The sequence below is a fragment of the Caloenas nicobarica genome, chromosome 2, assembly GCF_036013445.1.
Source record: "Caloenas nicobarica isolate bCalNic1 chromosome 2, bCalNic1.hap1, whole genome shotgun sequence".
Lineage (NCBI taxonomy): Eukaryota > Metazoa > Chordata > Aves > Columbiformes > Columbidae > Caloenas > Caloenas nicobarica.
This window is the reverse complement of record NC_088246.1, coordinates 72045516-72070565: the sequence shown is the minus strand read 5'-3', so window position 1 is coordinate 72070565 and position 25050 is coordinate 72045516. Positions and strand designations below refer to the sequence as shown.

The 25050-nt window shown below is 42.9% G+C and overlaps 1 protein-coding gene across 1 annotated transcript in view; it reads left to right on the top strand.

Moving 5' to 3' along the window:
* The first annotated feature begins 1741 nt into the window (after positions 1 to 1741).
* The window catches only part of PHACTR1 (phosphatase and actin regulator 1), a 308817-nt gene continuing 285508 nt past the window's right edge, over positions 1742 to 25050 (top strand). Inside the window, exons 1-3 of the mRNA XM_065629081.1 lie at positions 1742 to 1802; positions 13240 to 13386; positions 15109 to 15255. Of these exons, the coding sequence (XP_065485153.1) occupies positions 1742 to 1802; positions 13240 to 13386; positions 15109 to 15255 (355 nt within the window). The remainder of the gene's footprint in view (positions 1803 to 13239; positions 13387 to 15108; positions 15256 to 25050) is intronic.

The following is a 25050-nucleotide window of genomic DNA, read 5'->3' as shown; positions in this document are numbered from 1 at the left end:
ATGATAAAGAAAGTAGGTATTTCACATACTGAAAGCAAATTATTAGACAAAACACAATGTTATGGTTAATCATTATGAAATACTTAAAAATATCTCAGAATATGAGATGCATCAAGGAAGATCAGAGTGAAAAACAAATTCTTAAGGAAACTTGATGTAGATTTTTTTTTTTTCCCTGGGAAAGTTTTTATCAAATCAAAACCAGGGGCTTAATTTTTCAGTATGAAGGCTGAGGGGGAGTGGGGGAGATGATCATAGTGTCACCTCCTGTTGCTAAGTAACAACATCTCCTGGCCATTTTTATCTGATAAAGGAAGTCCAGTTGACGTTATGCATTATTCATCAGAGTTCCAATCAAACAATCAAAATTGTTTGCTTACACTGGGGACATTTAGTAAGATCAAGGAAACCCTCCTTGAAACTACTGGAGCTTACACCACTGCCCGGCAGCTCCTGATACTCTGCAGTAAGTATTGTTTCTGGTTTGGGAGTGCTACAGTAAAGTGAATGGCTGAGGAATTTTAAAAGTTTTCTCGTCAGGATAGGCTTCTGAATTTTAGAAAGGACTGCATGTTGATCAACGAAAAATGAATTGAAGGAAAAAGGGAAAGCTTTGGAGTCCTGGTTTCCTGTTCTTTGCCAACATAATTAAAGGAATTGCTTGAAGCAAGGGTCAGTCTCCCCTGCTCCAAACCTTTTGGTTAGGTTTGCATGGAAAAGGACTAGAGGTATTTCTGTCTGTCAATAGATGTTGTGTAGAGCTGCTTGTATGCTTATGATTATATGCTGTAGCTAAATGAGGTGTGGAAAAGCGAACCGGATTGTGTGTTTTCTGCAAATCCTGCTTTTTTTAATTTGAATTGTTGAGAGCAGGAGAAAATGCAGAAGGTAGCAAGAAGGCTGAAGAAGGGTCACGATAATGTGCACAGTCCCAGGAACTGTGCTCGGCAGAAGCAAACCTGATTCAGTGTGCACCCTGGACAGTTGTAATCTAGGATTTAGACAGTTCCGAGGTTCAGAAGAATGCCAAAAATATCAACGTTAGCTGAGAAGCAGTGCTAGCAGTAGCCTACCATTTCTTAATGATTGTTCTTATCACATCTTTTAAAACTGATGGTGGGATGTTCTGTTGCTACTTCTGGTCAGTAAGAAGGGAGAGGGGCAGCAAGGTTGGGTTCTGGTCATTTAGGTGGAATGAAATATCCAGAATATTGTGTCTTCATTTCTAGTGTCATGTTCTGGTGCAAGCAGCACGAATGCTCTTTAACATAGTCTGTTACAGCAGTGCCTACTTGGAGGTCCTGGTCATGCATCTGGCTAAAGCAGGTCCCTGCCCCAAGCTTTTCTGCTCTTCTTTTTAAGAGCAAATGTAACAGGCAGGTGAATCTAAGTATGTATTGTAAGAAAATGAGACTGTGGCTAGAATAAAGGTGATAGTACTAGGAAGGTACTAGGAATCTTGCTAATACTGCGGTAGCACTTTTCTTCTGTGTCTTTAGGCAAGAATTTAAACCAAACATCCTAAAATAGAAAAGGATACTTAGGATGTTCTATGAATAGTGATTAGAAAATGCTTTGACCCTAATATGCCAAATGAAGTACGTTTGTGACTGCCTACACAATTCTTTTCAGAAAGAAACCCACCAGCTATTCTCCTGTCTGACATCTCTGTAATTTTTCTCAGGAATCTGATTGATCATCCATACCGGGGTATTGTAAACAAACATAAAGTTCCTTCAAAATGGACTACTTTTTGGATGTCGAGTCTGCTCAGAGACTGTTTTACAGTCAAGGAGCTCAAGGTAAGAAACCATGATGCTGACTCAAAAAAGACCGTTTTAACTGTCCAGTTGAGATGTACAGGGCCAGACAAGGGCCAGCCCTTGCGCCTGACCTACTGAAGTGTACAGAGGCCACGGGGAAAGGGCTTCAAAATGCATGGGGTATAAAAGGCATTACAAGAAGAGTAATGATAGGGTTGATCTGCCCTCTCAGGGGACAAGGAAAAGCTATGAGAGCTGTTGGGTGCACAGCAGGAGCAAAAGAAACTGCCGAGATCCAGACTCTGGTGTTGCAGAACCCAAACGGACAAGTCAGAGGGGACAGCCATGGCTCGCTGCTTGCTGCATGAGCCGGTGCTGTCCTTCTCCTTCCTCCTTGCCTATCAATGGCATCGGGACCATAATCTGGTGTTATTCAGTGCTGCAGGAATAACTGGCTTGGGAAAGCCCTGCGGCAGTCCAGCATGCTGGATGCAAACAGGAGGCTCTCACCTGGTCTGCAGCCTTCCCTGTGCCCCCGCCGAGCAGCAGCCGTGCGGGAGAGGGAAAGAGTAATCAAGCTGCTTTTCTTTAATGTAGCTGGGACTTGTTGACGACATAGATGATATTTTTGGTGAAGTCAGTTCACATTTTTCTCACCAGCTCTATTTTCGGAGAAAACTTGCAAATTCAGAGAGGAGGGGTTGTTTTTGTTCCTTAAACTTGAAATACCATATTAAATTGAAGAAAAACTGTAAGAACCAAGTGGCTCTATCAGCCTTTGTCTTTACCTACTGCCTGTTTTCCTAAAATGTGATCCAGCTTTTTTCCCGCCGTTAATTTCATCAGTCGCTAATCAAATTCAAAGTCCAGCCAACAGAGTTTTGCCTTCCCTCTGGATGCCATTCTCCCAGAGCAAGACCTAAGCCACCCCAGGGATGCCACCGTCCCAGGATACACAGGGGGTCAGTACCACCTTTAAGCTTTGGCTCGGCCAAGGTGCCGCTGCCTAGCACATGCTGCGTCGCCTCACTGCTGCCCCAGTCGTTGTGATACATTTTCATCCGTACAAGTCACAAAAACCAGTTCTTGTCACAACACAGCCTTCTGCATTGAACAGCAGAAGCAAATGCTGAGCACTTCAAAATCAGGGAAAAAAAATCGGCTGAGAGCAATGATTGATTTTTCTGCTTTTATTTCTCCAACTCTAAAATGCAACGGACACCTGAGCATTGCTACAGAGGTAATATTAAAATAAGTTCTTCAATATTCCTGTGAGAACAGACTCCTTTCTATTCCATAGAACTAAAATACAGGAATCTACAACTCACTGCTTGACAAGCTGTATCAATTCATCAACAGCATCTCTGTGCACTGCAAGGTACAGAGGGTACTATGGAAGAAGTAATACGTATTCATGCAATGAAAGTCTATTACAGTAATGTGCACAATGTGACCAGTAAGGGTTGCATAGGCAACCTTCACTGTAGGCACTTCCAAGAAGGCAAGGGAAAAAACCAATATCTTACTCATACTTGGAGAAAATACATTGTTAGCACATATAGAAACGCTTGTACTGATCAGATAGATGCATAATTTTGAAACTTTAATATTAGCACCTGGTTGATTCTTTGTTTTAATGCAATTATTTTGCTTTTTTTAAATGCAAACTGAGGAAAAAAAATACATCATGTAAAAATGTATCCCTTGATACACAAGTCATCAGCAGGGAGCTGACCTCTAGACCTGTCATGCGGGCTTCTATCCCTTGGCCAAAACAAGTAGGAACCAGCACTGAGACTTGGGGATTTTTGTTCTCCTGCTTGTGAACGTTTTATGAAGGACACCACTGACATGCTTTCACTGTGCAACACAGCATGATACAGAGGCTCCCAAACCCTAATTACCTCCACAGCTGGAAACAGTACATAGGTATAAGGGTCATGATGCACTTATGCTCTGTCCCCTTCAACTTTCCACCTTTCTCTTTGCTCCTTTTACTGCACTTTCTCCAGCTTCTGTTCTTCACATCTCTTACCTCACATGCTTGTGAGACCTCTTCCCCAAACTCTGGTACTCTCCTCTCTCTTCATCTCTCTGCGTATGTGTTTAGCTGCTTTCCAACAAGCTGGGCGCCAGCAGGGAAATCGCTCTGAGTGCAGAAGTGATAATGCTGCTGTTCCATGTTCTCAAATGCTGCAACACAGCAGCTCCCTGGCAACAGGAGAGCTGCTTGAGGGGCAGGACGGATGGACAACCCCACTAGCAGTAGGTGTGGGAGATGAGATGTGGCCTGTGCAGAGAGAAGTTTCACTGTCTGAGGTAGCACTGAGCACCTCTGACGTGACAGAGATGGCTTCAGCAGGCCAAACCATAAACCTCTGGAAGAGTTTCATCATCGAGGTTTCCTGTAACAAATGCCTTTATCACCATCCTTAGCCCCAAACTTCTTGATGGCAGCATCCCCTTCCCCTGAGCTATCTTACCTCCCGTGCACAACAAGGAACTCAACCCTATCCCAGTGTGCATTGATGCTGCCTGGACAGCTCTGACAACTCCTGTCATCCTTGTACCTTGTGCCAAATTTTAAGGCTGCCTTCTACAAAATAGGCATTTCTATATGAGATAATGGCATTATTTCTCCAAACATGAGCAAAAATAACATGTTTCTTTCATTCTCTGTCTCCCGAGAAACAGTTAAACTGCATTAGCTATAACTTTCGGAAAAAAAAAAAACCAACACTGAATGTGAGGCACTCATCCACCATAAATAGCATAGCTCAAGTAGCTAGTTTGAAACTGAATAAAAGGTCTGCAAGAAAGCATTGTCACCAGATCTACCTAATGGGATCACAAGTAACTATTTGATGTTAATATAATAACATGATGCTATTACCAAATCATGCTATCAAAGAGCATGTGTATATGCATTAAAACTGCATTAAGACAGAATTGAGAGAAGGAAGACTACAGTATTCTGCCATTTAATTAGAAGCAACATCAGAACACATTATATGTATTATTATTACTTTAGCTATATTATTAGTTATTGCATTACAAAATGCTCTTTTTACAGATGGTAGAATGGGGGTTTATGACCCATTTACTCTTTCTGTGAGATTTGAAGATTTCTACCTTTTAATCCTTTGATCCTGCAGATCAAGAAAAAAACTAATTTCCAATGTTTTCACGTTAATGACATTACAATGCTACAAATGGCAGCTGTAAAGCACTCATTCTCACCTGTACCCACTCTTTGTAGGTGGAAGAGAAGGGAAGGAATAGGGCTGCAAAACGCTGGGAAGAAACTCAAAGAGCAATTGACGGCATTACTAGCAGATGATATCAAATCCCAGCTGACCTCAGGTCTTGTGTAGTTGAATGCAAGATGCTCTAACCTCAGCAAGTAGACTGAAACAGGGTTCTGACCTCCAGCAACTACCTGGTTCTCTATCCCCTGCTGCCCACACCAATGCTCACACCTCGTCCTTCCCTACCCCTGCAGAAAGCTGCAGAACTGCCTTTGCTGCTGTAGGGTAGGAGGAGAGAGGTGTTACCTTATCAGCTGCCTCTCTCCCATCCTCTCCTGCAGAAGCAGCCATCACCCCGCTCTCGTGGGCTGAGCGCAGAACAAGGATGTGTGGCCATTTGGGCTGCGTCTGCTGTTCAAACAGCTGTTCCCTGTTTCCTCCAAGGAAAGTGAAGCAGGAAGGATGGAAAAGTCACAAAAGCTGGATCTGGCAGTGGGATTATCTAGATTTAGAAAACTTGGTAAATGAAGCCAGCTGGCTGTAGTCTTCAGACACCAGCCAGAAATATCCTAAGCTCTGCAGCCCTCCCTGACTGTCTCTTCTGTGTCCGTATGTTGGGATCTAGGAGATGGGGGTGTCCTTGCCAAGTGCGTATGCCTGGTGACGCATCTGCAAATCAGAAGCAGGAAAGAAGGGACTGTGATCCCCTGCATCTAGCCTCTTACCCTCAGAAAGTCCGCGTCTGAAATCCAAGCACGGAGCTGGACTTCGGTTTTTAAAAAAGTCTTTTCCCTTTGAAAAGTATGGAAGATACTAGTCATTCTTGGATGTAAACGTATTCTAAATACAATCTACCACAGCTTTCAGCCATGAGGTCTGAAAGCTCATAATGAGGGCTGCAATAGGGTTCAGCTTACACATCTCTCAGAGGTCCTCAGTGAAGATATTTTCAACTTCTGACTAGCCTGGAATGTATCAGTGGAGAGAAACAGTCATTTTAAGAGCAGAGTTCACCTATCTCAGACATCTTCCCTGGGATGCTATAAATCATGCCTTAATCTCTCTATTGATTATAAAAGCCTAGACAACTCATCTGGGTGAAAAATGCCTGTGCTATTGGCATTTGTTTGCTAGAGGAATCATATATTGACAGGCAAGATAGGAACTAATTCAGGAAAAGGAGTAATTTCCCCCAACCAAGGCAAGTTGTAGTCCAAAGCTATAAATGTGCAAAACCTGTCTTGGCTGTAGCCTACTTTGGAAAGACATGAGCTTTGATCTTGAAGTTCTACTTGAAAGAAGTTATGCTTTGAGGTATGCAAAGAGAGACCTCATATTTGACAAGAGCTGAGCAGGCTGGCGCTGAGGAGCAGCAGAAGCAGGCTGCTTCGTAAGAGAAAGTGAGCCAAGAGGCAGCAAGACGGGCAGAGGCAGTGACCTCACGTATGAGACGTAGAGCACTGCAGCACACAAGCAGGGCACGTCCCCTGATGGTCCAGGTCATCAGACAAGACCATGGTGATGAGGCAGGTGTGAGGCCAAACAGGACATGGAGTGGGCAGTCTGGATGTGGATCAGTGAGGAACATAGCCAGCCAATAGCCTTGGTGTAGACATAGCTCCCAAAAGAAGGGAGGGAGCAGCTGTCGAGGCTTCTCGTTGCTTTCTCAAATAGTTCCAAAGCTGGTCAGGGCTTCTCGAGGTGCTCTCTCCAACATCTGTGCCATGTCAGAAAACTTGCCTCGAGCATAGCCAACTAAAATGTGTACGGGGAGTGCACGTGGGGCCCTGACTGCTAGTATCCAGCTCTCGCCTAGACTTGTTCAGGATTAAGAAACAAGGAACCTCTTCCTTCCACTGTATACAAGGGGATGGAGCCCCTTAGATGAACTCTGAGAGAGAAGAATGACTTCTGCTCAGTACATTATAAATGAAGGCTTTAGGTACCATCATAAAAGGAGAGTTACCCATCGCACATGGCGTGTAGCACTTTTCCGCAGCCATGAGCGCAATGGAAGGGGTCCCAGGACTTGCCCCTCTTGCAGTGGCTCTGGCAGCCCCACAACCTGACAGGACAGGCTGGACATCGTGTGGTCAGGAGCCCATTCTGGGTTGCAGGAGTCTACCTTTGCACTACAGTCAGACTCTCCACTCTCCACTGGGAGTCCGGGTTCTGCTCTCAGGCAACTTCTGACTCAAGGCTAAAATCACTTCTAATTTCCTGAAGACCTGTGCAGTCACTTTTCCACTCTTATCTCCTTTCATGCCAGCAGGGGGCACGAAGCTTAAAATTAACTGCATTAATTGAGTATTTCCAAGATGCTCTGTCATACCTTGAATTTGCTTGCCAGTCCATTTGGCAGGGTGCACTGTGTATATTTAAATAACTGAACAAAACTCTCTTGAAGGTTTATCTTAAACTATCTTTTGTATCTACAAATAATGTATAGATCAACTTACGTTAGGTGTGCTCTTACTGGTTGCAACATTCCTGTAATCTACTTGATGAATGTAAGGAATGAATAAAAAATGTAAAGGAGAAAAAATACAGAAATAAAAATACAGTAGAGAGGGCCAGGGGAAAATAGATATACAAGATTGTATAGACACACGGGGGATGATTGCTCAAAAGACTTCAGGAATCCTTCTTGATCAGTTTTCCAGGTTCAATAAAATACTCCCAGGTATAGTTTTAATTCCCCATTTTCCCCTTGTGCTCCATCTCCACAATTTATTTATTTCACTGTAGTTCACTTTTGCTCACTTATTTTAATTCATACAGTGCTGACTCACTCTAGATGTTTGACTTTAATTGCTGCTGACTACTCAGTGCTATGTCCCTTCTGCTTTTGCATGTTACATTATGTCCAGTATTTCACAAAAACATATTGCTGCAGGATGCCCAGATCCTAATCCAGAGCAATTCCACTGCAGATGTTCTTTGTGTAAAGTAACATTACGATAGTCCATCTACCAAAATTGTATGATTAGTCCATTGTACAGATTAGCATATTTTCAAAGTTACATTATTTTGCAGGTCTTTTTGTGTGTGTGTGATGACACTAGTTCTTAGACTAGTAAGATTAATCACAGAAGAATTAGTAATGGCAAATGTGCATTCCTGACATAATTTCCCTCTCTTTAAATACCAGAAAGTAACTAATCAGCATCAACCTTTCCCTCATCTTCTTTAAACTCTTTGTTCAATTTATTTCAACATCTAGTCAGTCAAATTAAAGTCAGAAGAAATAAGGATCTTTTAATTCTCAGCAGCATATCTGAATAAAACTAGGATGTTTGAGATTCGGTTCTCTATACCTGTAAACAAAGAAAATTTTAGAAAACCTATGCCTGGATCACACTTGAAAAAATTTGATTCTGAAAGCTATTTTTTTTCCCACTAAAACTTAATTTTAAATAACCAAGCCTCTACTTGCCCTTATTTTGTAATAATTTAGTTCTTTTATTTATTTATTTTAATAGTCTGTTTTCTCAAGCCTATGCCTTTGGATGCAACGGCAGAGGAACAAGCACTTTTCCTCTAAAATGTACAAAAAATACTAGTTAGGCATATTGTGCTTATGTTTACCCAACCATCACAAACAAACATAATGATCGTGTGTGTAAAAGTGGATGTCCTTTTGATTGTGTACTATGGCTTGCAACGCTCAGGCCTGGACTTTCTTTCAGATTACTGATGTCCATCAAACTGGTGTCAAAGATCTCAACAGCTTTCTTTTAGAGACACGCAGCAATCCCTGTATGTGCGCTTCTGTATTTGTCCAGAAGACGCAAGCCTCTAAATCAGTCTTCATAAATGACAGATTATGTCCTCTCCAGTGCTTGCACACATCTTCTACTCTTTTCTCCTGCCAGCTATACCCCATTTCCCATCTTTAATCCCTCAAATGTTGCTCTTCGTCAGTTGCATTTAAAACAAGACAAAAGCAAAGTGGCATTAAATCAGACCAAAATATTTTTTTTTCCTGGTAAACATCCATTTGGACCCATTACTTGGTCTGTCTTTAAAGACAAACATTCATAATCTAATTTTTTTTTTTTTTTAGCACAGATGATATCATGTTCTAGATGCATAAAAATGTACCTGAACTAATGTTTTTAAAGCTTTCATTTAGCCAAAACCACATTTCTGTGTGCATTATCTACATGTTATGCCATGGTGAGCCCTTTCCACAGAAGCATAAAGGAGAACTGAGTAAGAAGTTCATATGCTTCTCTAACTAAAAAAAAAAAAAAAAAGTTGCAAGAAAGAATCCTACTCAATCAGCAACAGCAGCACTGCAATTAAAATATTTTCATAAGTATTCTACAAAGTTGTTCAAAATTTGCCCAAAGAAATTAGGTTTTCCTCAAAAAAGTCTTAAAGATTTCTGATGTAAATCAGTATTCTTTGTGGCTATTTCCATGTCATCTGAAGTTCCTTGTGATTGTATGCATCAGAAACATACCCATTCCTATGCACCTAGGTGAAGACATCTCCAGCTAAAACATTTTAGCACTTTGCTTGTACTAAGATTAAAATCATCAGGTCTCAAGAGTTTTGCCATTTTGATGCAAGAATTTGCTAATGCAAATTACAGTTTCTAGATGAAGACGTTTTTGAGGCAAAAATGACCAGGGTATTTGTGTCACCAATGAGATTAACAAAAAAGTTGGTTGATAAAAGTGGGTGGAAGAATCTAGAGGAATATTTCACGTTTTCTTTGATTAATTTTTAGGAGGATGGCTTTTCAACTCTGGAAGTTTTCTGATTTAAAAGGTCCACATTTTTTCTAAAAAACACAAGTCTTAAAAAAATGAATATTATAACTCTTCAAAACATAAAAGTAGTTCTTGGCAAACAAAAATTACTACTAAGATTTTTATTAAAATATCTGGAAGTGTGTTTTAATGGAAGCCATCAAAAATTCTCTGTGAACTGTTACCCATGTTCTCAGTAATTTCAAACAGTATTCAATAATTGGACCACTTGTATATGTAATGAAATATGTTGAATCAACATGTTCGAAATGCCTCTGAACATGCAATATAATCATTTACATATTTCTCATTCCCCTCTCCCAAACGCATACTTGTGTTGTACTTCAGTAACATACAATATTTTGAGACAACAAATGTGAGATTATATATAATCTGTTCTAAGGTATCATGACATGCATTATAGCATTTCTAAAGTATTTTTCCTCCATAAGCAACTTTTTCCCTTTCTAATAAATAACATACAAGATGTTGCCGCCATGTTCCAACTGTGGCATAACCCTATGAAGAACAATGCAAACAGAATGAAAGAATTTAACCAAAATCACTGATTTGCCTTTCGTGTGCTGTCAGAGTGGCTGCTTCAAAGGAGTTTTCGGGCACTGGTCTCAAATCCATTTGCAGTGTAAACAGGCCCTTTAATGCATATCGTAATGTCATGCCTTTACTCCAAGACCTTTAAGGGGATGCTTACTAATTTTTCTGAAAAATTACCTCCTAAAAATGTGTCCCAGAGACTGAGATGGTTTGTGGAGAGCATCTGAAGCTGGAGATACTGGTGGGTTGTCTGTGAGGGACCCAATGGTCATATTGGACAAATGTTTACAGCTTTACTAAAAAAATATATGGCAAGTCATTCTCGTAATAAGGAATGCTATACATTACAGTTAGGAAAAGAGTAGGTCCAGGTATATTCATGGTATACTTAAATATTCAGCGTCACTGTATGGATATCAGAATGCGGTCAGCCATACTTTCCATTCTGTGGCTGTGTAAGAATTTACCTTAGGTTTTTACTGCAAAACGTTTAATACTTATTAGCCGCCTCTGAAATTTTTCAATGTTTACTTGAAATTTCTAGTCATTCTTGAAAATTCCTTTTGGTAACACACACAGAGGGGAGATAATCATGGTTGTCAATGTAATATATAATGATTACACCAGGAAATGTTTTTCAGCATCCACCTACCTCTAGTCAATATGAATACAAGACAGATCTCAATATTTTGACCCAAATGGTAAAAATTATTTTAAAATTATAATATAAAAGTCCACTTTTATTCTCTGTTTACGATAAATGTATATGCAATTGGGCATTGCGTTTTTTTCAAGTAGATTCCTGTGCTGTGATCCAGCAAGTCCTGAACTGCACGGGTACCCTTCCACTGACTTTAACTACAGCTACAACATACCAGTTTCAAAAGACAAATCTTTTACATGGTTGTTTTATGAGATGATTTTTACAGTGCTGAATCCATATACAGATAAATCTTCCTTAAGTGTAAATTTGATGATGCAGTACACAAAACTCTCCACAGCAGAAATTTTCCATTCTCTTTTATCTTCATTGTTGTACATCCCTATTACAAGAGAGTAATAGTTTACAGTCTAGTCGCGGTGTTTACTTTAGCTTAATCTAAATACTTGACCCCATTAAATCAATTTCAACTCTTGTCCTTTGCTTTTACTTCAAATTCAAATTCTGGGTTAGAAATGAGCAACAACTTGAAAGAAATCTATTTAAAACCAGAAAGCAAGTAAGTTAGACCTGAAATAACCGCTCCCTCTAGCAGCACAGATTTGCTTCTTTAGTAAACTGCCTAATGCTGCAAATTGAAAAACAGAGCATGACAGCTTTTGTTAACTCATGTTAATTATATGCTACCGTATCTACCACCTAAGTCAGGTTTTAGGCATCTGAAGGCTTCTGATTGACAGGTATTATCTGCAACTCTAAAAAACTTTCAAACGATTCACAGTTAGCAGGCTGCAGAATATGCTGTTAGTCACTATCAGTCATGCTCTCCAATCTCAGCAGAAAAATATTGTTCGTTATTAGTTCTTTGGAGTGTGGTGGCTTACAAAAGTCCTAAGGAAAAAACACATATGGCCAGATAATGCCCAAACAGCAAGAAACATCCCGGGTTTAGGCTCCTTGGCTCTTATGGGGTCCCACATGAAAGTTAATGTTAATAGTCTCACACTGAGGGTGAGGATGGGCTTTCAAGCTGAAATTCTCTTTCCAGATATATATGAGGTGGAGGGGAAAGAAACACAGTGAGCAGGTACTTGTGCTCAGTGCTCACGCTCTCAGCGATCAGCCAGATCCCGTCTAGCATTTGTGATAATCTTTATCTACTCGGAGAGAGAACTGAGGTGGATATATTTATAGAGGCTCTTATGTTTGTAATTTGTAATTTATAAGCTCAGCACCCAAAGCATTCAGCAGTGGCTCATAATTACATTTCACATAAAACCCACCTACATTAAAGGGACATTATCAAGGCTGTAAGGTCAAGTGCTAAATACTTATGCAGTGCCAGAATGAAGGTTGCCTCTGCAACATTAACTCAGTCTCCTTATACTTATGTATTATAGTATGGTTTCTAATTGTATGATGACACAGTAATTTTTCACTATCCTACTATTTGCTTCATCAGTGCATGAAGTGGGCAGTGCTCACTTAATGAGCCCATATTAAATATTTTGCTTTCTCCTCCTTGAAGGCATGGCCCCAAGCCATTTAAACCCTGTTCAGAAGACAGAAATCTTAATTTCCTCATGGGCTTTTCACCGGTGATTCACTAAAGTGTATGAATACTTTACAAGTGTTAATGAATTTATATATTCACAAAATCCCTACTGAAAGAAAATGATGATTCTCTCTGTTTCACAACTAAGAAACTAAGAAATAAAGTGATCAAGAGCAAAAAGTAGCTCTCAATTTTGAGTCCCCAAATTAAGATGAGAAACCAAGTTTTGGAATAGTTACTGTAGGCTTCACATCATGTGTCCCAAGCACAGCTCCACTGACACCTGCAAACAAAGTGAACACTTAATTAATGCTTCCATTACTCAGGCATCACAGCCTCAGAAACAGTATTCAGAAAAAGAGAGACTGCAGCTATTGAGAAGCTGTGAAAAGAGTGGTTTAAGTGGCAAAACTAGGAATTTTGAAGAGGTAATCTGTGGCAGGAACAGAGCTATAACATGTGACTCTGGGGCAAAGTGCAGCAATCTCTTCTCTTCTTGGCATCCCGCAGTGCAGCTCTTGAATTCTGTGGCATGTGAGGCAGGGACCTTACAGCAAACAGCCTCTTCTACTACCTGCTACAGATCTTCCTTTCCCTTGAGTGATTTTATTTCTCTTTTCTTCTTTTTCTCCCTCGTCCTCTCCCTTTCCATTTCTCCTTTCTCCTGCTATTCTCTTCATTTGTTCTTTCTTACCAGCTCGTCGGGCAACTCTTCTCACTGTGCCCACACTGATGACAGCATCTTCTGAAGACGACATAGACCGGAGACCCATCAGACGACTCCGGTCTAAGAGTGACACCCCTTACTTGGAAGAAGCTAGGATCTGTTTCAACCTTGATAACGGTAAGACCTCCCTTTCCCAAACAGCATGTGGTATTAAGCAAATACTTTTATGAGATACAGATGGACCAAATGATACCTCATTGTTCACCAGCAGCCTGGTGGCTCACGTCCCTGGTGGGACGGCTGTTTAACTACAAGTACCTGCATATATATGAACAGGGATCCTTCTCAAAATCCTCCTGACAAGTACTAACTAAACATTTTCTTCTGTTTTAGCTAAGGTGAGCCAGTGAGATCAGAGCAAAACAAAATGGCTTTTGAAACAAGATAGATTTATGTCTTATCCGCTCCCGTTATGCAGAAACATCAAAGTTCTTGTGAACACTTGTGACCGGATTTGAGCTAACAGCAGACTTCAGCTAAATCCAGTCTTACAATCATGGAAAGATATCCAGCATGCCCCTAAACCTCTATAGGTCTAACTGGCAAAAGTGTAAAAGAAAACTTAATTCTGCAGGAATGAGCAATGAGAGCTGTCCCCCAGAGTTCAGACCAGCTAATGTTACTATTGCTGCCTACACGTCACTGGGTCCTGGCATTCCCTGGCCCTTTTTCTTATTGAGGCTGACCAAAGCCAAAGATTTTGGAAGTACTGACAACTTAGTGACTTTAAGCAGACTGGGTTTTCTTTAAAAAAATCTGCATTAAATGGGAGGACACTAGCACATATTTTACCTGTTTAACTACTACTTTATGCAGTAATTTCGTGCTATCCAGATTAAAAAAAAATCTTTTTGTAATACAATAACATCTAGAGGTCTCAACCAAAATTGGTGCCCTAATGTGGCAGGCAGCCTACAAATACGTGGTAAGAAGGAACATCTACGTAATCAGCTTATTATTAAACAGGGAAGCCAGCATAGGGGAGAAGCAGCAAAATGTTGTCCCCAGTTTCCAGCGGGAGGATGGAATCACTGATTTTTGTCCATGGTCCCATTTTTTTCAAAGACCCGCCAAAACGACTTATGAATACAAGTTCCAATCTTCAAGTGATGGCCAGTTTTAAACATCGGGTGTAGGCTCCTCAGCCCCCTTGGCATTTCGAAGTACTTGGCCTGGTGCACAATTCCGGTTTACTTAATGGTGTTGCCCGAGGAAAGAGGAGAAGGAATTGAAGGGATGAGCCCTCAGACTTCCCACCAAGTCTCTCCAGGCACGCTTTGAGCTTCGGGACCCTCAGAGAGCAGTTCAAAGACCAGGGGAGGGAGTCCCAGGCCTGCTGCGGGCAGGTACCTTGGCCAGCCAGGGAAATGGCGGCGTGTGGCACCTCTGCCAGGCCGAGGCGGCTGCGAGGAGAGGGGCTTCACCTCAGGCGGGAGCCCCCGCCCCGGGAGCGGGAAACCACCTCAGCCGGGACCCTGCCTTGCAGGGAGCGGGGTGTGGGCGGCCAGTCCCCGGGGCCGGGGGGCAGGCAGGGTGTCACCGCTCCGTCCCCCCCGGAGCGACGCTCGCCGCACTGAGGCGGGCGGGACGCGGCCGGCGGAGGCGCTGCCGGCCGGTGGGGGCAGCGGGCAGGGCCGCCGCGGCCGCTCCCGTCCGGAGATCCTTGACGGGTTTTCCCTGTCTCTCTCTCTCTCTCTCCCTCCCTCCCTCCCTCTCTCCGCTCCTTTCTCCCTTTCCCTCTCTCCTTCCCCGTCCTCCCCTCCCCCCTCTCCCTCCCCGCCCGCCCCCTCCGCCCCCTCCTCGCCCGGCCGCCCCGCGCCGCCGGCTCGCCCTCGCCAGCTCGCCGGGCCACGCTGCTCACCGTGCCCACATTAATGGCGGCATCTTCCGAGGAGGACATCGACCGCAGACCCATCCGCCGCGTCCGCTCCAAGAGCGACACCCCGTACCTCGCCGAGGCCCGCATCTCCTTCAACCTCGACACAGGTGAGAGGCGGCCCGGTACGGCGCAGGGGGGGCGGCCCGCCTCGCCCACGGCCGCCCCTGGACCGGCAGCGGCTGCCCCCGCGGCAGGGCAGGCAGGCAGGGAAGGGGCTGCCCCCGGCGCCGCGGCCTCCGCTCCCCGGCTAGCGCCGGAGGGCTCCCCGGGCGCCGCCACCCGGCCCTGCCCTGCCCTGCCACCCGCTGCTTCGCACCTCCCCGGCTCCCCTCAGCCCGCTCCCCTGGCCCGCCCCGCCAGGTGCCGGCTTCCCTTCTCTGTTGGGACCCCCAAATCCTCGCCTCTCCCAGCCCGGCGTCCTCGCACCCCGCAGAGTGTGGTACCGCTTCCCCACAAGACTTGTGCTCTGTCCCTCCTCGCCAGGCTCCTCTGGCATCCCTCCTGGAGATGGGGCACTTGGCGTTTTGCAGGTCTGTGCTCCTCTCACTCTTTGCCTTCTGGCCCTGATGGGTTTGTGCCTCAAAACTGCAAGGAAACTTGCGCCTGTGTTGTCCGCTTTTTCTCAGTCTCATGAGGTCCCCCCTTGTCACAGCGTTGCTTTTCATGACTCAATGGGTGTGCAGCCCGATGCTTTCTACCGACACACCACCAGCTCCCTACATTCACCTCCTTCTGCTCGTTATCGGGATGAGCCTCCTGCAAGTCCCTACCTGACCTTTCCATCCCACTCCTCCACTGCCTCTCCTTCCTCTCTGCCACCTCTTCCTCATGGCTCCCTTGAGATTTTGGCTGTCCCCTTCAGTTCATCCTGCACATGGTGACTATCCCGCTTCTTTCTTACTAGGCCTGTGGTTTGCCTTCCTTCCCTAACCTTTTCTTCCCATGTGGGTTCTGTCAACAGTAAACTACACCAGAGGTTACTTGCTCTCAAAGACAAAGGAAAAAGAACATTATTTCTGTTGGTTCTCCGCACCAAACCAGACTTCCTCTGTCCGTGGGCGGGTGTGTGAGGGAGGATCTGTAGCCAGGAAGCTGGACTGCAGCCTCTCTCATGTCCCAGCAGCAGCGCACAAAATGACCCAACTGCGTTAATAGTCTTTGCTGCTGAGCCTGTCAACTCACTGCCAGCTGTAAAGGGAAAAGAGCTGCCTCAGAGTTGCTGCTTGCCATGCTGCAGTCTTCCCCCAGCCCTCCTCCCCCCCTTCAGCTGGCAGAAAGTTGAAGATCGCAGAGTTGCATTTTCTCCTCCATTTGGGGATGGTAAGGGTTCCCCTCCCCCTCCTGTTATCCCTTCTGTAATTACGCCCTTGGTAATGGCTAATACACAGTTTGGTTTTACCATTGGCAGAAGGGTTGGTTACATTGTGCAGTGGGTCATTATTTTGTTCTGATCATGACTTCTTAAAAATTACCTAGGCATAGGTAAGTTGGGTGGCATTTCAGGGCACAGGCTGGATGACAGTGCCAAATATCAGGTTTCAGCTCTAAAGAACTGGGTGTGAAAGTGGAAAGAGCATCACTGTGTATAAGGTGTAAATAAGAAGAGGCTGTGTATGGTTATTTGGCTGCTGAAACAACCCTGTGTTGACTTGTGCTGCCACAGGTAAATGTTATGTCATGTAGTTATAAATAGATAAACCAGTTAAGAGCAAGGCACCTTCAGGTCACCTGGTGCCTCACATCTCTATGCTGAGCTAGACATGCTGTCTTTGCTACAAGTCCCAGAGGACGTGCAAGTCTCTAGGTACCTATTTTCCGCAATCCACTGAAAAACTGGATAATTACCCTTAGCTTCTTTCTGTTCCTCCCCTCTCCCTGCTCTCCTTAATTTATGTCTTTACTTTCCAACCTGGGAATAGAATTCCTTTAAAAGAAACAATTAAAAGAAACAGTACTGGTGTATCAAGAAATCTAAATGAAAAATGTTGTAAGTCGTGCAAGTATATGTTTTCATTAATCCATCTGGCAGTGAGTAGTTTTGAGCTTTAAAAAGAAAAATAAATTGCTTAGCAACCAGCATTGAGTGAGTACGCCAAAAAGCAAGTGAAACGTGCCAGTGGTACCCATTTAATTTCTGAGTTGTTTGGTTTACTCTTCTGTTTGCTCAGAAAGCACAAACCAAGCAGCCTGGATTTGAGAACTCTCTATTCCAAGGAAACAGCTGTTAGAAAAATTTGTGTAGCCACTTTTGCTCATACTTGATAATGCCGCGTGGTGCAGGGTTTGCTTTTGAAACTTGTTATTTATGAGGTGCAATGTTCTTGAATTTATTTTTCGGGCGTTATGTGTGAAAACCAAACAAACATCACAAAACGCCTTGTTTCTAAACTTACCTGTTTTCCATGTGTAGTTTCCTTGTCGGTGATGTTACTGATGTCGCACGGCAGGTGCCAGGCACCTCTCAGTGTCCCAGGCGGGGCGGGGCAGGGGGCGGGGCCGGGGAGCCCGCGGGCGCTGTCCGCCGCCCCTGGTGCTGAAGCGCCGGCCCGGGCTGGCCGCGGTAGCAGACCGCGGTAGCTGAGCGCTCCACCCGCGGGTGGAAACGGCGTGTCCCGCCGTGTCTTGTTCTCCCTCGCTGTCCGTGGGTTGGCAGGGCACAGGAGTGCACAAAGTGTGTGTATTTCTTTGCCCGTGCAGGGAGAAGGTGGCAGAAAGGAAGTAACGCTGTTTCCTCAACCCATTGATGCAGTCAAAAGTAAAGTGATGGTTAAGGCGCAGGAAATAACCTCTTCCATATGTGCTTATCGCTTTGCTTTCCGTTTAGTACATTCCATAGCTACAGCTGCTGCTCAACCACTGCTTACAGAGCTAATTTTCCTACAGCTGCTACACGCCAAGCTGCCTTCCTCAGTCATTGTCTTCTGTCAGGACATGGTCAGGGCTTGGATGCAGCTTGCAGCTGCTTTGCTGTGTTGGAACTTAAAATCCACTTTTATTAATGAAACATAAGCAGATGCAGTGAATACTGCTCTCCTCCGCTCTTAATTACAACCACTAGTTAAGAACTAACAGGTTTTTATCTACTTCAGCTGTAAGTTATAATTATACCATTACTGCTGTTATCTGTATTGTTGAACAACTGAGAGATTGCATACACAGTGTCAATTATACAATTTGAGTATAGCACAGATTTGGTCTGGATCGTAATAAACCCCACCATTTATAAGTGATTAGCAGTAAAACTTCTACCTGCCCTTCTCTTTTGATTATATTAACAGTTCTGCTTTGTTTGATTTTTCAAAATATTCTTGGTTATTATGTCTGTTTCTAAATATTGGTCAATTTACAATTATTACCTAGCATGAGTTAACAAATGCTGTTTGATTGGTTGTCCCTGGTATGTATTTTTTCCTGCTGTTCCCATACTGGTTAAAATACAAAGCTGTTTTCCAAACACAGGGTTATTCTCCCTACTGTTATACATATGCAAATGCTATTAATCTGAGTTATGCGCTCATATCAAGAGGCTAATGTTTCCCAAAGGATTTAAATTACCTCTTCTGCCAAAATTAATGTAGCTACACAACATCATAAAACTATAGACAGATATGAATTCTTTTTGCATATTTGATACTGAATCAGTCTGCATACAGAAATTAATTCTTTAATTTTCTGAAAGACTTCCTCCAGTGTGACACTAGAGGAATGTGGAATGTGCTCTTACTGTCAGGTGGTGATCTTTTGTTTATGTTTATAATCTTGTGATTATGATTAGCAATCGGCATTGCTCCATCTCTTAACCTACATGTTTGGCTTTTTGTACGCATCTTCTTAAAAGCAGTTTTCAAATTGTCTTTCTAACTTTCTGATTCAGGCATCTAAAAACTAATCCCAAATTACTTCTGAAAACTTGGGCGTCCATCTGTGACAGTTGTCCAATAGCATAATACCTTTCTTGGTCCTGTGCCAGCTGACAAGTTCAAATGTTTTTACAGGTTTTGACTGATTTCTGTTCTTCCTATTGCAAAATATTATACTTTTAAAATGGCAAAGCATGGTAGGTAGCTTTCAAGATGACAAATTAGCAGAGGTGATGACTGATAAGGAAATAGACCACTTAAAAATCTCACTAAATGATCCAAGATGTGTGAGCTTTTCTTCTGCCTCCCCCTTCAAGCAGCTGCTTGGGAAATCCCTGTCAGAATTTTACCAATGTTTGTTAGGGGAGGGGGGACTACCACGTTGAGTTGATCTGATCAGATTCTCTTTTAGCCCCTCAAGTGTCAGCCAGGTACTTCTATATACAGACAGATACTCTTACTCCTTCCTAGCTGAAAAAGAGTAAGCTTTGTGCTGCAATCCTTTGCGAAGTTGATTCTACTAGACCAGCTTCTTGTGAAGTGGTGCAAGAAGTCGTCTTCATCTCAGCTGCCATGGGACCTTCCCGAGATCATTCAGAGAGGTCACCAAGTGTCAGTCCTTGTTTGAACAAGGCTGATTGTCTGCTTAGAATTTAACCTAGGGATGGAGACTTGAGGAGAAAGCAAGCCAATGCCTTGGAGAAGGTATAAAGCCAGAATGACTGTGGTAGCTGTACTAGGGGTCAGCAATGAGGGGCTGTTCCTTCAGAAATAATACATTTCGCTTCCACGCTGTGAAATGAGGGGAGGGAAGCTTTTGAATGTCAGTATATCCTGCCCTCCCCGGCTTAAAAGCGTGCATCAGTGGTGAAGCTGAACAGAAGCCTGTGGCCTGAGAGGTGCAGGAACTGGGCTCTGAAGGTGGGGAGAGAGAGGCAGTGACAGAGTGGACCCAATCGGGATGGTGCAGCCTGTGCGAGGTGTGGAGCCCAGCTGGCTCGCTCGGCCCCGAGGCACAGCACAGATTTCAAGTGCGCTGAAGTCACTCAGTGATCTCACTGAAGAGGCTGGATCCTCAAGTGATGTAAGTTGTTTGCTGACTTCAGCCAGAGATCTGGGCCAGGCTGTAGAAATATACACCTCGGCTTCCCTTCAATGATGAAAGATGTGTTTTATCTCTTTGAAGTATGGAGCCACATGTTCTCCTGGATTGTGTTCTGGGAAAGCAAAGCTGAGAGGGAAAGAACTGAGTGACTGCACAGTTTTGCCTTGTGTACAGAAGAATGGTCCTTGTGTCTAGAAAGGCAAGTGAACTTTGTACCATTCACTCTTCTTAAGCGGTGGCGAATAACTCACATTGGGGAGAGGAAAAAAACCCACAGCAGCCTGTGTTAGTGCTGCTGCAAGCAGAATTAATTCACAGGGTGTAAAGAGGGAGGAGGATCCTGGCAGAAACTGCTGAATGGCTGAGACAAATGTTTAGCAAGCTGGGAAATGCTCACAGTCGGCTGTTTCTGTGATGCAGAGCTGGTGGGGGAAAGCCAGGACACACAGGGTGACATGGAACTTTCCCAGTCTGAACCAGGCACAAAGTTGAAATCGAAGGTTTCTTCCATTTTCACTGACCTGGCACCTTCCACATTCCATTGTATAGCTTTAGAGCTGTGCTGAATACTTTTCAGAGAGTTAAAATTATGTATGATTTTCTTTTCTAATGGAAAGATAATGTCGTGTGTTTTAGCCTCATATGTGTTGATTTGTCTAGAAGGATATGTTACATTTTTCTGCAGTGATCAAGGAGGAGGTTGTGCACTTTATTTTGTCGCTGTGTGAAATAAGAAAGCATATTTATACAGCTCACTGAGATGGGTAAATGCTAAATAGGTGAAAATAAAGTGAAATGACTTGACTGGATTTTCTGCAGGAAATCTACATCCCATCCATTTTTAATTTTCTCTAAAACCCATCATTTGATTTAAAAATCTGTTTTGAAGTTTCTGAGTTTGCCCCTGGTCATGCTTACATGTGATTTAGTACACTAACCTTATTAATAATCTCGTCAGTCATTTGAAATGTTATCACATTTCGAGTTGTGTTTTTTTCTTTCCTGTTTATCCAGCCTATGTTTGTGTATATCCATAATAAAATATTCTGCATGGTTTCATGATTAGAATAAATAATCCCTAAAATTATATAAGAATTTAAACTACTTTGGATTTATGGATCTCACAGATTAGAAATTATGTTGAAGGGGTAATATGAAGGGCATATTTGTATTTTTAAAAATACTTTCAAATTATGATGGCTCTAAGGTTTCAGGTAGAAAATATTTGGCTCGGGAGAATGGGCGAGAGAGAAATATGCAGTAGTAGGCTTTCTAATGTGTGTGGGAGGTTTTATTTCTTTCTGGAGAAAGATTAGTAAAAATGCATGCTTGGAAAAATTCCACTTTCTGCTCTAATCACTCCCTCAGATTATTGTCATGGAGATCCTCTCATACTTTGGAAGCCAAATCACCGGTTTTGGCAAAGTATTGCTTAGTACCTTTGTAAAAGGGCCTAAGGAACTGGCCTCTTTTGCGATCAGGCTTTGTGTTACCAAAAACTTGTGTCTGCACTTTAATCGAATGATGACACTTAGTCTTAATGCTGCTTAATTCCGAGTATAGCTAGAGATCAGATTTGTGCCCATCACTCATTTCATGGCTGTTTTCCAACCCGGGGTGCATCAGTGCACATGCCAGGAAAAAAGAGCCTCCAAACTGAACATCATCTAACGTGGGGCAAGAAAAACACCACAAGAGAGAACCAGCCCTTGCCAGGGGTAAGTGGAGGGGCTGGAAGTGCCTCTGCATCAGCACCATATGCTCCAGGTAAACAATCTGCTTTGAGGGAAGTGAGGTTTTAACTCTTGTGCTTGGCTTTGGAGACATTTGGTTTAAGGCTATGGCCTTCAATGAGTGCCAGATGGGAATAAGTTTACAGGTTCTCCAAGTCCTGTAAAGGGGAGAGATGCCCCTGCTGCCATCCAAAAGGAGTTGTTGATGCAGGCTGTAGTTAACAAGTGTAACTGGGGACAATTTGAAGGGACAGGCATTGTCAGTCAAGATGATGGAACTGGCAAGAGGAAAATTATACGAGATCCATTTCTCTGAATGCTGAATGTGTTGGTGGAATTGGCTAAAAAAAAAAAAAAGCTTTGCTATTTTAACCATTCTTGTGCACATGTGCAGCACTTTTCTGTGTTGGGAGGCAACTGATACCTGTGCAGTAAATGGCATCAACGCTGCTGTGAAACAACCATGACAGGAGACAGAAGGAAGGAAGGGACATGTTTGCTTTGGAATCGGAATATGCAGACCTCATGCTTCATACAGCTGTCTGCAGCACATGTGATTTTTAGGCTGCTCTAGTCCTTTGTTGCTAAGCTGGTTCTTCAAAAAAACTGATGTGGCATAATTTGCCTGAGTAAGAAATTATCTCTGTATTTGTCTTTTGGTCGATGAGTTTGTTTGGTTAACACAACTAAGTTTATTCCAGCAAGCTGGGACCCTGCACAATCCTTTTATTTTTCTTGTTTCATCAGGAACCAGAGTTTTCTTCTTGGAACTAGGTCTTCAAGGAAAATATGTTTTTCCAAAACTTCAGATAAAATTGTCAGAACTGGCAACCCTGTTCAGAATTATTAGCTGTAAAATTTAGTAAAAAGAAAGGGCCTAATTCTCACTAACAGGTATAATTAGCTTTAATGCTTAATTACTCTGAGTCAGCTAATTGGTTGCATTGGGACTACTCATAGTAATACTCACAGCTAGGCATGTAAGTGCCTTCAGAATCTGTCTGAAAGTTTTTGAGTTTTTGCAGTATGACAAAAGTCATTAGTGCAAAAAGAATGTCCTGGGCTGTCTGCTTTCAGATAATATAAAATGTCAATGCTAATGAAATATGGTGTTATTAGCAGTTGTTTTTTGTGCTTAAACTTTAGACCAGTGTGGAATATTATACTTCTGTAGCAAAATAAAACTTGGCTGCACTCATGCTTTCTTGATGAATATTCATGACAATGTATCTCACGTGGATAAGGTGCAAAAAGTGTCAGTTCTAACATTTGAATTATATTAATGTACTTGACATTATAATACAATTGGTTGATACAGTCAACTAAAAATGTTTCCTTCATTCAGAATATTTTTAGGGTAAAATTCTTTATAACCATGCATTAACCATTTATAATCATGCAATTCTATTGCCTTCACTTAGAATTCATTGGTGGTCTAGTTTTACATTGCTATGCTGTGGCTATAGCTTGGCCCTTAGTACATGGCTGCCTTCCCTGGGTTTCGCTGTGGAGCCAATGTTACTGAATGTTTGAAAGAAGATAATTATTGACTTTACTGCAGACTTTGTAATAATTTTGCTATCTTTAAATTACAATTCAGTCTATAAGAAACAAAATGAAGACGACGTCCAAAGAAGAATTTAAATGGGTAGCAAATTCAGCAAGAAAATAGGGAGGCAGGGTTGAAAAATTAAATGCCTGTGTTTCTTCTGCACTCCAGTCACTATGGTTTCATTCTGGTTATGAAGTACATAAGATAGAGGGGAAGTACGTGACAAAGTGTTCACATGCTGATATACTGTATGGACATATGCCATTTTAACTACGCTGAATAACAACTGCAGCACATATTTCAGTTAATCAGAAAATCCTTGCTATGCATAATTTATGGTGCAATAATCGTTTTTACCATTAGTGCCTACAGTAGTTGGACAGACAGACATCTGGTTAATAGTTTATAAGCAAATTAAATACTTGATGCATTATTAAAATGGAAGAGAACTTTCATCAAGGCTAGATCTAATTCTTTGCTAGAGTGCTGGAAATAGTTAATGCCTGACGCAAACTTGATGGCCCAAACTGGGGAGGACTTGTTTTGATTGTGGCACTTGTGTGTCCTTATTTCTGTTCTGTAGGTAAAAGGGTGAGGAGCACTAAGGAGCCTGCTGGTGGTTAGATTCGAGAACTGACTGGGGCGCATGTCCTTGGGAAAAATGTTGCTATGTTCCCTCAGTCAGTCAAGTGTTAGAACAGCACTAAGCTATCATAAACAGCCTTAAGTTAAAAGAGTGCGTCTCCAGCTAGTCCCATTTTGCTACAGCTTTGCACTAAGCCATAGGAATCTCTCTCAGAACAGAAAACATCCCCCCTGTTAGGATGAAATGAGAAATTAATATTCATATTGCAGTATTCATTGAGAAAGAAATTACTCCCATCTGACATTTGTAATGATCCTTTGTTTTCCTTGCTGAGATCATGATAGCACATTTTTCATACATATATATATATTTTTTTTTCCTTCGGCTTAATTCTTTGTTTTCTTGTACTAGAGAAGTGCTAGAAACAGAGACCTTGATGTGGCTGCACTTGATGCACGGAGGCATCCGCGACGTTTGGAGGAGAATGGCTCTTCCCCGTGCTCGGCCTCGGCTGCGGGAGCCCGTAGGCGCAGAGGTCGTGTTGTGCAGAGCGCTGGTGAGGGGGTCTGCACTTGAAGATCTCACCACATGCTCTCAGCTTCTGCCTTCTCTGGGGAGGTGGTGGTGTTGGTGTTGTTGTTGGCATCTCTCTTTTCCTGCCGCCTTTTCCATTCTCCTGCATGTGTCAGGGCTGCCTGTGCTGGCAGCAGCAATATGTTGGCCTGCAGTTTCTCAAAGGCTGTCACTACTGGGTTGGGAGGGTTGGCATACCAGTATTTAAAGCTGCAAGTTGGGGGACTATGGCTTTAAATGATCACCCTGTATCCTTAGGACCTCTGATAAAGAACTTTGTCATCTACACGGTGCTTCCGTGAACCCAGGCAAGGCAATCATTCCCCAGAGCGATGACCGCTTCTGCTTTCTGCTTAGTGAGTGCTCTTTGGGTCATTATAGGTAAAGGTGGTTTATTGAAAATACTGAGGTGGAGAGTTAGGAATAAACTGCATTAAGCTGCTAATGAGCAGTCATTGTTTATATTTACAGCAATTTGGCATGTTCATCCATT